This window comes from Acinonyx jubatus, chromosome D4 (assembly GCF_027475565.1).
Source record: "Acinonyx jubatus isolate Ajub_Pintada_27869175 chromosome D4, VMU_Ajub_asm_v1.0, whole genome shotgun sequence".
In the NCBI taxonomy this organism is placed as follows: domain Eukaryota; kingdom Metazoa; phylum Chordata; class Mammalia; order Carnivora; family Felidae; genus Acinonyx; species Acinonyx jubatus.
Genome location: NC_069391.1, coordinates 87221664 through 87235740, shown reverse-complemented (window position 1 = coordinate 87235740; position 14077 = coordinate 87221664). Strand labels below are relative to the sequence as shown.

The window sequence follows — 14077 nt, the reverse complement described above, 5'->3', positions numbered from 1 at the left end:
GAGTAATAGCAGTCAAGCATACCAGGGATAAAAGTAAAGTCTTTCATGATAAATGAACATAAAGGATGTCTAAAGTCTAAAAACAAGGTGAAACATAATCCTTAAGGTTCTAGAAACCAGTAGAAACCATGTATGTTGAAACATTGATGGAATGCTGACTGACAGATCACTCTTGGATGGGTTTGTTTCAAGAGAGTAAGCACATTGAAAGAAAACTTAGAATCTGATGATCAGGAGAGTATGAGTATTGTTATAGAACAACCTTAACCTCATGTACCAAGGCACCAGAGCCAACGTAGGGCAGGAAATTCACCCCAGGCTGAGAGATGGCTTTTCTTCTCAGTAGTTGTATACTTCTCCTTCCTTGTGTATTTGTCTTCCTGTGAAAAACAGCCAGGAGAGTTTGAGTTTGGAGTAGAGACCTGTTTTTTCTATTATTATCATTGGAAGGAAATTATGCTATTATTTGTGTATTTTGGTGTTAATGTATAAACTCAGGGAAAAAAGAAAAGAAAGCTCCAAATAGAAGCATGGAGACTAACGAGTTTCCTGTCCCATAATCTGTATTTTGCAGTAGAATACAGGATCCCTGATCCTAACCCTGTCTCTTATGTAAACCTTGAAAGCCTTACCCACTAATACTCCTCGTCCACACTTACTGTCCATAATCTTTGCTGAATTGATCTCATTCTTCGGTTTGTCGAGTTCCCAAACTCAACTATTCTCGTGTGTTCATTGTTCCTTTCCTGTACTTCTCTTCCATGTAGTTTTGAAAATCACATTTTTTAAATGTCATATGTACATATATATTCATTGCCAGTTTGTTTTCCGTTTTTTCCCCACTCCAGCCAATTTATTTTCAAATGAAAGCAGTATAGGAAATATATACTTCAAATTACTTAATCTTGTGTGACCGGACTAGAACCAAAGAGTCAAATATATAACAGACTCTATGTATATGGGCTCCCTCCCTGTAAGAAATGTGTCTTAAGATTCATAAGATTCATATTTTTAATTTTCTCATTTTTAGAAGACTGCCAAGATGATAACCTCTTAGAGAAGAGCCAGCAAATCCAAGACAGACATTTGTGGCAAGTTTTATTTACTCATTTTCAGAGAACTGACACAGGAGGGAAAAGTTTCGACCAGGGGTCACACACAAGAAGAACAAACCAGAGAAATTAGGCGGAGGTGACCCCCTTTGAATGTGGACGAAACTTCAGCCATAATTCAGCTTACACACCAGAGAAATTCTGTGATTATAATAAACATAGGGGAGCCCTCTGCCCCCAGTCAGCCTTCAGGGTACGTCAGAGGATTCGCATAAGGTTGAGACCCTATGAGTGTTGCGGATGTGGGAAATGCTTCTGTAAGAAATCGTACCTCCTCATGCACCAGAGAATTCACACAGGGGAGAAACCTTACAGGTGTAATGAATGTGGGAAAGATTTCCGCCACAAGTCAAGCCTATGGAAACAGCAGAGAACTCACACAGGGGAGAGACCGTACGAATGTATGGAATGTGGGAAAACTTTCAGCTGGAAGTCAGACCTGAGAGTCCATCAGAGAACTCACACAGGGGAGAAACCCTATGAGTGCAGTGAATGTGGAAAACCTTTGGTGCAGAAGTCAACTCTCAAAACCCATCAGACAATTCACAAAGGGGAGAAGCCTTATGAATGTAATCAATGTCAGAAAACCTTCACCCAGAATTCACCCCTCAGAACACATCAGACAACTCACACAGGGAAGAAGCCCTATGCATGTAAGGAGTGTGGGAAGGCCTTCAACCAGAAGTCAAGCCTAGGAATGCATCAGAGAACTCACACAGGGGAGAAGCCGTACAAATGTAATACATGCAGGAAGGCGTGCAGTCAGAAGTCAGGCCTAAGAAAACACCGGACAACTCATTCAGGGGAGAAGCCGAATGAATGTGATGAGTATGGGAAAGCGTTTAGCGAGAAATCTGGCTTACAATTACACCGGAGAACTCACACGGGGGAAAGACTATATAAGTGTAATGAGTGTGACAGAGCCTTCACCTACAAATCAATCCTCAGAGGACATCAGGAGGGTCATAAAAGGGAGAAACTCTCTAAATATGATGAAGGTGAGAAAACTTTCAGCGAGATATCTGGCTTACGATTGTTGCAGAGAACTCACCCAGGGGAGGAACCCTATGACTGTAGAGAGCATGGCTGAGCCTTCACCTCTAGATCAGTCCTCACAGGACATCAGGAAGCTCCTACAGGGGAGGAATGTATTAATGTGATGAATGTGGGGAAGCTTTCAGCCATAAATCGGACTTGAGAAAACATCAGGGGACTCTCACGGTAAGAGGAACACTGAATGGAATGAATGTGGTAGAACTTACCTCAGGGATCACACACACAGGAAAGCCTTACAACCCTACTGAGTGAAGGAAAATCTTGGTTGCAGATCAGACACTCAAAACTATAGCTGTTCTGTGTCGCAGACTTCAGACGGCTCTCCTGCAAGTTCTCCAGGACCTGTCATTTGCCTGAGTATTTGCCTGGGTTGGCCTGCTTCTCACACCTGTGTGTGTCTGGCTCCACGAAACCTCTGACGTAGTGTAGAGCTGATACAAGAATGCTTTTTGACTTACCAAACAATTGAGCCCTTCCAGAGAGCGCTGTCAGCCTTCCCTGGCTCCCGTAACCCCAGTAGAGAACCAGGAGTTAAGCGGGTCCGTGTAAACCTGTAGACCTGGGTGCTGTCCCGACTCAGCTACTTACTAGACCAGCAACCTCCTCGCCCTGAGTCTCCACTCCCTTCTTGGTGAACTGTCGCCCATGTTTGCTGCAAGGGTTCAAGGGCACAGGGTGGAAACAAAGCAGTGTCGATTCCCTTCTGTCTTACGTAATTCACGCCTCCTAAGAGATGATACGGGTAAAGTTAGGGGAAAAACAGGCAGGAAGACGGAGATGACCGGAACTTGAAGAGAAAGTGAGAGTTCTGAAGGAAGGGTGGGAGTCGGAGCTGGAGGTGTCCCTACAGTGCTCAGTGGGGCTCATGGCTCCACTCCTTGGCCCTTCCCGTCCAGGACACCCCAGATCTCATACCCTCGTGACTCAACTCTCCCTGGACAACCACAGTGGTGGCAGACTGTCCTCAGAGACCTGCTTCTCTGGTTTTCACAGATGCAAGCTCAGGGCCACAGCAACCATCTTGAGATTTTTGTGGGCTGGAAATAGGTAAAAATGGGAGTTCTGTTGCCAGAACTAAGGATTTGGGTAAAGTCCAGGATTCTCGACTAAGCCTTACCAGAAGTTTCTTTATAATCTTTAAAATATGTGGAGCCCAACTACATTAATCTATTTTTATTTAAAGCAGCTTGTAATTTGATTTATAAACATTTCTCTCTAAAAGAAAAATGTGTATTAGTAATAATAAATGAAACCAATTTATAACTTGCCATGTATAGAAACTAATTGAAAAAATATTTACAGAAACAGAACAGCAGTTTAAAAAATTATAAATAGATGATGTAATCAATTTCAAAACTCATCTCTGACATTAGAAAAATGACTTGAGGAAACCTGTTAGGTATAGGAAAGACTGTCGGCGCTTGGGGTCTTCCAGTGACTAAAATATCTTACCGGTCTTGAAGTTCAAAAGATTGGGATGGCCTTTGCTACTTTCCATAAGGTGGAAGGAAGGACGCAGCTCAAACCAGTTGTGGGGTGGAGGCACAGAAAATGAAAATGTACAACTTCTAGATTATGGGGATGATCACAGGCAGGAAGCTGCAGACAAGCATTTACAGAGCAAAGCAAATGATTTCCCCCTGGTAGGAGTAGAGTTTGGGAAGCCCCGTTTGTTTGGAAAGTGGCCTCTGCACCGTCTCAAAAAGCTCCCAACCTGAGGAAAACAGGCTCATGGTTAGCTTTAGGGGCCCAGATATGGCACACTGGCCCCGGGTGCCCCTGACTTGTTACGGACAAACCAAGTTCTGAGGAAGAAGCAAGGTAGAATTCCTCCGTACAGTCTCCTCCTTTCCATGCCCGTTCACCAGACTTGTAGTTGAGACTCTTGCTTCTGAAACACAAAAATGTTGTACGTGTAGAGACCATATGACAAATATGCAGGCTGTGGAGCACAATAGAATGTGACCTGTGAACCCACTACCTCGCTTAAGGATAACGGTATTGGCCATGAAAGAGTGAGAGTGTATCCACTGGGATACTCTTGCCCTATCTATCTCCTCCCTCCCAGAGACAGCAGCTATTCAAAATTGTGTGTGTGTGTGTGTGTGTGTGTGTGTGTGTGTGTGCACAAGTGTGTATCAGTGATTTGCCTTTTAAAAAATAATAATTATAAATCTATAAACAATAATTGTATGGTTCTTACTTTGAAATTAGAATGGTCATGTGTCCTGCTTTTGTGACATGGCTTTTTTTGAATCAATGTGATGTACCTAACATTCATACATACTGATTTGGATGGTTGTACTTCATTCAGTTTCATTTATGTATAGCTTGATATTAAAATGTATTCATTCATGGTTTTGGCCAGGTATTTTGAAGTAAAGAAATAGAGGAAATGTGTTTCTAAATTCTAACTTCTTGAGGGAAGAGAAAAAAAAGAAAATGGAGAGGTTGGGTTGCAGGCTTATGCCAGGATGTTGATATGAAATTCTCCAACTCAGTTTACCTGGGCTGCAGGATCTCAGCTGGAAGCATCCCATATTCCAAAAGGCGGTGTCTAGTTACCAAGCAAGACTTGTCAAGAAGCGTCCGGAAGCTACTCTGTGACTGATGAGTTCAAGAAAATATGATTGGGTAATTACGAAGTGTTTTATTATTGATGCTTGTCGGTAACTTTTATTTTTTTATTAAGATAAAGTATACATAATATAAAATTTACCATTTTAATTATTTTTCAAAGTGCCCTTTCAGTGGCATTAAATATACTCACAGTACTGTGCAACCATTTACCACCATTCATCTCCAGAACTTTCTTCATCTTCCCAAACTGAAACTCCATAGCCATTAAATGCTAACTCCTCAATCTACCCCACTGCCATACCCTGGCAAACACTATTCTGCTTTCTGTCTCTACCAATTTGACTACAGTAGGCACATCATATAAATGGAATTATGTAATGTTTGTCCCCTTGTGACTGACTTATTTCACTTAGCGAAATGTCTTCGGGTTTTATCAGCACTACAGCACGTGTGAGAATCTCCTTCGTTTTTTAAGCCTGAATGATACTCCATTGTATGTATATACCAGATCTTGTCTACATCTGTCAGCGGGCACTTGAATTGCATCCACCTTTTGGATATTGTGGATATTGGTGCTGTTAACATGGGTGTACAGATATTTCTTCAGGATCCTGCTTTCAACTCTTCTGAGTATATACCCAGAGGTAGAACTTCTGCATCATATGGTAATTCAACTTTTAGTTTATTGAGGAACTATTATACCATTTTCTGTAGCATCTGCACCATTTTACATTCCTTCTAGCAGTGTACAAGGGTTGTGATTTTTTTCACATCCTCCCTAATACTTGTTACCTGTTATTTTGATAATAGCCATGGTAATCCTAACAATTTGTGATGTTGGACACATTTTCTTGTACTTCGTGCCATTTGAGTATCTTCTTTGGAAAACTCCGCATTCAGGTTTTTGCCCATTTTTAACCAAGTGGTTTGTTTTGTTGTTGAATTGTGGAATTTCTTTGAATAGTCAGGACATTACTCTCTTGATGGATGTATGGTTTCCAGATATTTTCCCCATTCTATGGCTTGCCTGTCTATTTTCTGTTGATAGAATCTTTCACGTGTCTTTTTTTTCTTTTGTTACCTGTGCTTTTGGCGTATTCAAGAAATCATTACTAAATCTAACGTCATGGATCTTTTCTATGTTTTCTTCAAAAGAGTTTTATAGTTTTAGCTCTTAATGTGTAGGTCTTTGCTCTATTAATTTTTTAAATATGGTGTAAGGTAGGAGTCCAGCTTCATTCTTCACATTTCCTAGTGTGTTCATTGAAAAGACTTTCCTCTTGACACAATGTTTTGGTACCCTTGTCAAAAACCATTTCACTTTATATGTGAGGATTTATTTCTGGTCTCTCTCTTCCATTGATCTATATATGCATGTCTTTTTGTCATTACACTGTTTTGATTATTGTGGCTTTTTAGTAACAAATACTAAATCTGTAGATTGCCTGAGGTAGTATGAGTTTTAATAATATTAATGCTTGCAATCCATGAACGGAGTATCTTCTCACTTATTTGTATCTTCAGTTTCTTTCATCAAAGTCTAATAGTTTTCAGTGTACAGATGTTTCGTCATCAAGGTTAGATTTCTTCCTAAGTATTTTTTTTTTTAATTTTGATGCTATTGTAAATAGTATTATTTTCTTAAGTCTCTTTCTGGTAGTTGATATCTATAGGAATGCAACTGATACTTGAATGTTGATTTTATGTCCTGCAACTGTATTAAATTCATTTATCCATTTTAACGGGTTTTTGGTGGATTTTTTTGTAGAATTTATATTTAAGATCACATAATCTGCAAACAGTTTTACTTTTACCTTTTGGATTTGGATGCACTTTATTTCTTTTATCTGAATTACTGCTTTGGGTAAGACTTCCAGTACTACCTTGAATAGAAGTAGGCAACCTTGTCTTTGTACCTGATCTTAAAGGAAAATCATTCAGCTTTTCAGCATCAAGTATGATACTAGTTATGGCTTGCCAAATATGGCCTTTATTAAGTTGAGGTACTTTCCTTCTACACCTACTTCATTGAGCCATTTATCTTGAAAGGGTGTTGAATTTTGCCAAATGCTTTTTCTGTCTCTGTTGAGGTGCTTGTATGAGTTTGACCTTTCATTCTATTAAGGCAGTGTCTTGCATTTATTGATTTGCGTATGTTGAACCATCCTTGCATCCCAGGGATAAATTCCCCCTTGATGGTGGTGTATGCTCCTTTTAATAATGCCTTTGAATTCAGTTTGCTAGTATTTTGTTGAGGATGTTCACATCTATGTTTGTCATGTTTGTAACTTTCTTTTCTGGGAGTGTCCTTATTTGGTTTTGGTGTGAGGGTAATTCTGACCTCATAAAATGAGTTTGGGAGTCTTCCCATCAGTTTTTTGGAAGAGTTTGAGAACAGCTGGCATTATTTTTCTTTAAATGTTTGGTAGAATGCACTAGTGAAGCCATCTAGTCTTACATGTTTCTTTGTTGGGAGGACTTTGATTATTGTTTCAATCTTTTTACTCATTATTGGCATATTGAAATTTTCTTTCTCATAATTCACTTTTGTTAGGTTGTATGATTCTAGGAATGTATCCGTTTCTTCTAGGTCATCCAGTTTGTTGGGTTTTAATTGCTAACACTTGTCTCCTGTGATTCTTTTTATTTCTGTGGTATCAGTTGTAATGTCTCCTCCTTCATTTATAATTTTATTTGTATGAGTCCTTGTTTTTTCTTGGTTAATCTAGCTAAAGATTTATTGGTTTTGTTTATCATTTTAAAAAATCACTCCTGGTTTTACTGATTTTTTTCATTGTTTTTCCAGTCCCTAGTTGATATATTTCTGCTCTAAATTGTATTATTCTGCTAATTTTGGATTTAGCTTTTTATTTTTTTTCTAGTTCTTTGACATGTAAAGTTTGATTGTTAATTGTATATCTTTCTTTTTTTGTGAAATAGGCTTTTATCACCATAAACTCTTCCTTAGAATTGTTTTTGCTACATTACATAGGTTTCAGTATTCTGTTTTTCCAATCTGTTTGTCCCAAGATAATTTTTGATTTTCATTTTTATTTCTTCTTTGACCCATTGGTTGTTCAAGAGTGTGTTCAATTTCCATATATTTGTGACTTTCCAGCATTCTTCCTATAATTGATTTCTAGATTCATACCATTGTGGTTGGAAAAAAAATACTTGATATGAATTCAGTCTTCTTAAAGTTAAGACTTGTTTCATAATCTAACACATTATCTGTCCTGGAGAGTGTTCCATGTGCACTTGAGAAGGTGCATTCTGCGACTGTTGGGTGGCATATTTCCTGTATATGTCTGTTAGGTCCATTTGCTCTATAGTGTTATTCAAGTCCAGTGTATCCTCATTGATTTTCTGCCTAGATGATCTATCCACAGATGTAAGTGTGGTATAGAAGTACTCTACTGCAGCGCCTGGGTGGCTCAGTCAGTTGAGCATCCAGCTTCAGCTCAGGTCATGATCTCACAGGTCATGGGCTCGAGCCCCTCATCAGGCTCTGTGCTGGCAGCTCAGAGCCTAGAGCCTGCTTCGGATTCTGTGTCTCCCTCTCGCTCTGCCCCTGTTCCACTCACATTTTGTCTCCGTCTCTCTCAAAAATAAATAAACATTAAAAAAATAAAAATAAATAAAAAGAAGTACCCTTCTACTGTTATATTGCTGTCTGTTTCTTCTTTCACTCTTGGTAGTACTTGCTTTGTATGATTAGATGTCCCTATCGTTAGGCACATATATACTTAAAATTGTTATATCCTCTTAATGAGTTGACCCCTTAATCTTTATGTAGTGTGTTTACCTCTGGCCACATGGACTGGCGTGTCTCCTGGTAGGTCCCTGGTTTTACAGTTTCCTACTGGAGCCCAAAACTCCTATAGAGGCACTTTTGTACTCTGCCAAATTATTGTTAGTGAGGGGTGACAGGAGTAGACGACCTCCTGTTCTGGCATCTTACTAATGTGTCTCTTCACTCTTGAATTCTTCAGGTAGTAAGTTTTAAAATAAGGTAGTGCGAGACTTCAGCTTTGTTCTTTTTCAAAATCGTTGTGGATCTTGAGAGTCCCAGGAGATCCATACAAATTCTTTCAACTTTATTTTTTTATTTTTTAATAAAAATTATTTTATTTTATGGGTTTAATTTTTTAAAATTGCTTTTAACATTTGTTTATTTTTGAGAGAGAGCAGGGGAGGGGCAGAGAGAGGGGGGGACACAGAATCTGAAACAGGCTCCAGGCTCTGAGCTGTCGGCACCAAGCTTGATGCAGGGCTTGAACCCATGAACCACGAGATTATGACCTGAGCTGAAGTTGGACGCTTAACCCACTGAGCCACCCAGGTGCCCCTAATTTTTTTACTTTAATTTTAGTTAATTAACATACAGTGCAATACTGGTTTCAGGAGTAGAAGTCAGTGATTCATCACTTAACATACAACACCCAGTGCTCACCCCAACAAGTGCCCTCCTTAGTACTCACCACCCATCTGGTCAATCCCCCACTGTCCTCCTTCCATGAACCCACGGTTTGTTCTTTATTGATGAGAGTGTCTTGTGGTTTGTTTCCTTCTCTCTTTTTTTCCCCCTTCCTTTATGTTCATCTATTTTGTTTCTTAAATTCCACATATAAGTGAAATTAAATGGCATTTGTCTCTGATTGACTTATTTCACTTAGCATAATACATTCTAGTTCCATCCACAGTGCTGCAAATGGCAAGATTTCATTCTTTTTTATGGCTAATATTCCAGTGTGTGTGTGTGTGTGTGTGTGTGTGCGCCACAACTTACTTATCTGTTTATCAGTTGATGGACATTTGGGCTTTCTCCATAGTTTGGCTATTTTTGGTAAGTGCTGCTATAAACAGGGTGCATGTGCCCTTTCAAATCTGTATTTTTGTATCCTTTGGGTAAATATCTAATGGTGCAATTCCTGCATAATAGGGTAGTTCTTTTTTTAGTTTTTTGAGGAACCTCTGTACAGTTCTCCAGAGCAGCTGCACCAGTTTGCATTCCCAGAAACAGTGTAAGATCCTCACCTTTCCGCATCCTCACCAACACCCGTCGTTTCTTGTGTTGTTAATTCTAGCCATTCTGACAGGTGTGAGGTGGTATCTCATTGTGGTTTTGATTTGTATTTGCCTGGTGATGAATGACGTTGAGCATCTTTTCATGTGTTTGTTAGCCATCTGGATATCTTCTTTGGAAAAATGTTCATGTCTTCTACCCATTTCTTAATCAGGCTATTTGTTTTTTGGGTGTTGAGTTTGATAAGTTCTTTACAGATTTTGGATACTAACCCTTTATCAGATAATGTCATTTGCAAATATCTTCTCCCATTCCATAGGTTGCCTTTTAGTTTTGTTGACTGTTTCCTTTGGTGTGCAGAATTATCTTGATGAAGTCCCAGTAGTTCATTTTTGCTTGTGTTTCCTTTGCCTCTGACGACGTGTCTAGTAAGAAGTTGCTCTGGCCAAGGTCAAAGAAGTTGCTACCTGTGTTCTCACATTTAGGTCTTTGATCCATTTCGAATTTATCTTTGTGTATGATGTAAGAGAGTGGCTCAGTGTCATTCTTCTGCATGTTGCTCTCCAGTTTTCCCAACACCATTTGTTGAAGAGACTTCCTTTTTTCAATTGGATATTCTTTCCTGCTTTGTCGAAGATTAGGTGACCATATTGTTGTCCGTACAAACTTTGTAATAGGATATTCTGTTTCTCTTTTTTAAAAGTTGCCTTTGGGATTTTCATAGGGACTGCATTAAATCTGTAGATCTGCTTTGGATAGTATTGAGATCTTAACAATTTTCAGTCTTGCATTCCATGAACATGGTTGTTTGTATTTGTATCTTCTTTAATTTCTTTCAGCAATGTTTTATAGTTTTCAGTGTACAAGTCTTTGACCTCTTTAGTTAAATTTATTTCTTAGCACTTTATTCTTTTAAACTCTATTGTAAATTATTCTTTTTAATTTTATTTTCTGATTTTTCATTGTTCGTGTTTAGAAAGACAACTGATTTTTTTTGTTATTGATTTTTGTATCCTACAACTTGTCTGAATTTATTAGTTCTAACAGTGTGTGTGTGTGTGTGTGTGTGTGTGTGTGTGTGTGTGTGTAGAATCTTAAGGGTTTTCTATATTTAAGACCATGATCTGAACAGAGATAATTTTGCTTCTTCCTGTCCAAATTGGCTGTTTTTTATTTCTTTTTCTTGCCTAATTGCTCTGGCTAGGACTTCCAATATTGTGTTGAGTAACTGTTGCATGAGCAACCACCTTTGTTTTATTCCTGACCTTAGTGAGAAAAGTTTCAGTCACTCCATGTCTAGTATCACGTTAGCTGTGGATTTTTCGTAGATAGTTTTTATTATTTTGAGATTCTTCCCTAGATGTTTTTTTTCCCTTGAAGGGGTATTGAATTTTGTCAAATGCTTTTTCTGCATTGTTAGATGATTCCTTCTTTTCATTTTATTATGTTAACATTGTGTATTAATTTATTACATTGATTATTTTCATATTTTGAATTACCCTCATATTATGGGAATCAATTTCACTTGGTTACAGTGTATGATCCTTTTAATATGCTGTCGAATTCTATTGGCTGGTATTTTGTTGAGTAGTTCTAACGTCAGTTTTCCTAGTGGTATGGTATATAGTTTGTCTTGTACCGTCTTTTCCTATGGTTTATATCACAGTAATGCTGGCCTCATAGAAAAACTTAAAAATCGTTCCCTCTTCACCTTTTTAAAAGGAAAAGATTGAGAAGAATTGGTATCAAATCTTCAAATGATAGAATTGATAGAATTCACTAATTAATTCATCTGGTCCTGGGGTTTTCTTTCTGGGGTGATTTTTGATTACTGATTTCATGAACTTACTGGTATTAGATCAGTTAAGATTTTCTGTTTCTCTGTGTTTTAGTGTTGGTAGGTTATTTCTGGGAATTTATTAACTTTATGTGCGTTATCCAATTTGTTGGCATATGATTGTTCATCGTGCTTTCTTACAATCCTTTTTATTTTTGTAAAACTGGCAGCAGTTTTCCTCTGATTTCTGATTTTAGCTATTTGAGTATTTTATCTTTTTTTCTTATTTATTGTAACTAAAGAAAGGTTTTCAATTTTCTAGATCTTTACGAAGAGCAAACTTGTGGTTTTGTTTTTTTCCTATTGTTTTTCTAAAATCTCTGTTTTATCTATCTTGACTATAATCATTATTGTTTTCTTCCTTCTAGGATTGGAATTTTTGTTTGTTTTTCTTTTTCTTATTAAAGTTAAAGTTTAGGTTCTTGATCTGAGATCTTTCTTCTTTTTCAATGTGCTTACAACTATCGATTTCTCTCAGCAATGTGATGTTTCTGCCAAGAAGTCTCTTGATAATCTTGCTGAGGATCCCTGCATTTGATGAGTAACTTTTCATTTGCTTCATTCAAGATTGACTCTGTGCTTTGGCTTTCAAGTTTGATCAGAATGTGGCTCAGTGTGAAATAAAGTATCCTGTTTATATATAACATTGTTTATGTAGGAAACTCTAAAGAAGCTGCAAAAAAACTCTCAGAATTAATACACAAATTTGGCAGAGTGGCAGCATATAAATTCAGTATCCAGACATCACTTTTCTATATACCAAATTCAAGGGCCGATTGGAATTTGAAATTTAAGAAAATGGACACCTGGGTGGCTCAGTCGGTTGAGTGTCTGACTTTAGCTCAGGTCATCATCTCACAGTTCATTGGTTTGAGCCCCGCATCTGACTCTGCTGTCAGTGCAGACTGCACTTCGTATCCTCTATCCCCCTCTTGCACTGCCCCTCCCCACTAGTGTGTGCGCTCTCTGGCTCTCTCTCACAAAAAATAAATAAACATTAAAGAAAAGAAAACCTGGAGGCATCACAATTCTAGACTCCATGTTATATAACAAAGCTAGAGTGATGAAGGCTGATTCCCAGTTTTGATATATACTTTGGTTCTCATTAATCTCAAAGCATTTTCTAATTTCTCTTGTGATTTCTTCTGTTTCATGTGTACATATTTGTGAATTCCCCAAATATATTTCTGTTAGTGATTTTAAATTTGTACAGTTATGGTCAGAAAACATACTAGGATTATTTCTATTCTTTTAAACAGTTTGAGACCTGTTTTATGGCCTGAACTTTCATGTGTCTTGAAGGCTATTCCATGTGTACTTGAGAGAAATGTGTGTTCTACTGTTTTCAAGGAGTGCACCATAGATGTCTGTTAGGTTTAATTTTGGTTTATAGTGTTCACATCTTCTATTTCCTTACTCATCTTTTGTCTAGTTGTGGCAGCCATTATTGAAAATGGGCAGTTGTTAAATAGCCTAGTTTTTCCTTCAATTCTGTCAGTTTTGTTTCCTGTATTTTAAAGCTGTTGGGGTGTTTGGGTATAAATGTGCTTATCATTGTTAAATCTTTTTGATGGATTGGATCCTGTCATCATTTAAAATGTTCTTGTAGTGATAGTTTTTGTCCTAAAGTCTGTTTTGTGGGATGAATGTAGACACTTTAGCAACTCTTTTGTTTACCGTTGGCATGACATAGTTTTTCCATCCCGTTTGCATTCAGCCTTTTTGTGTCTAAAGTGATCATGTTTTGTTTTAAATCCATTGTGTCAGTCTCTGCCTTTTAATTAAAGAGTTTAATCCGTTTGCATTTAATGTAACTCCTGATAAGGTAGGATTTATCTCTACCATTTTGGTGTATGTTTTGTATATGTGTTCTGCCTTTTTATTCCTCAGTTCTTTCATATCAGCCCTTTTCAGTGTTACGTAGATGTGTTCTACTAATGTTCTAGTGTAATAATACCATTCTAATTCCCTTATTATTTCTTCTGGAAAATGATTACTAATGTGCTCCCGCATTTCCCATGCGTCCTCGGGTGCTGAGTTGTTGGTGTTTTGCTATCTTTTGTTGTTAACGAAATTTATCAGGATGTGCTGCCCCAAAGTATGCCCCTTGGCATATCGAATATTTTAAGCTGAAGAACTTTGAGAAAACAGCAGAAGCAGGACCATCACTCTGATCTTCCCCCGCCTTTCTCTCAGAAATAGTTATTAAAAAGGAAAAAAACTCTCACAGGAGAGGCACCCTCCCTGTGCCTGGCAGAAAAGAGCATCTTTATCTTCAAAACAGAGGACCTGAGAAGAATTCAAACAAACAGAACTTGCTGTTTCTCTCAGTTTTTTATACTTCCCTCATACCCTGACCTGACACATTTCTCCACGACCGTCCACTCTTCTCCTCAAACCTAACCTACACACCCCTGGCCCTGTTTGTTTGAGTCTTCATTTCCTGATGAAGGCTCCTGTGCCATG

General features: G+C 38.1%; 1 protein-coding gene across 1 annotated transcript; it reads left to right on the top strand.

The window, feature by feature from the left end:
• Positions 1 to 1195: 1195 nt before the first annotated feature.
• On the top strand, positions 1196 to 4853 carry LOC106987812 (zinc finger protein 33B-like). The gene has a single exon (XM_053205343.1). It carries the CDS (start codon positions 1390 to 1392, stop codon positions 2200 to 2202), a length of 813 nt encoding a protein of 270 aa, XP_053061318.1. The 5' UTR covers positions 1196 to 1389; the 3' UTR covers positions 2203 to 4853.
• Positions 4854 to 14077: the final 9224 nt, after the last annotated feature.

What these genes read in the sequence shown, in the direction of transcription:
- LOC106987812 (XM_053205343.1), top strand. Translation starts at nt 1,390, where the DNA reads ATGCACCAGAGAATTCACACAGGGGAGAAACCTTACAGGTGTAATGAA.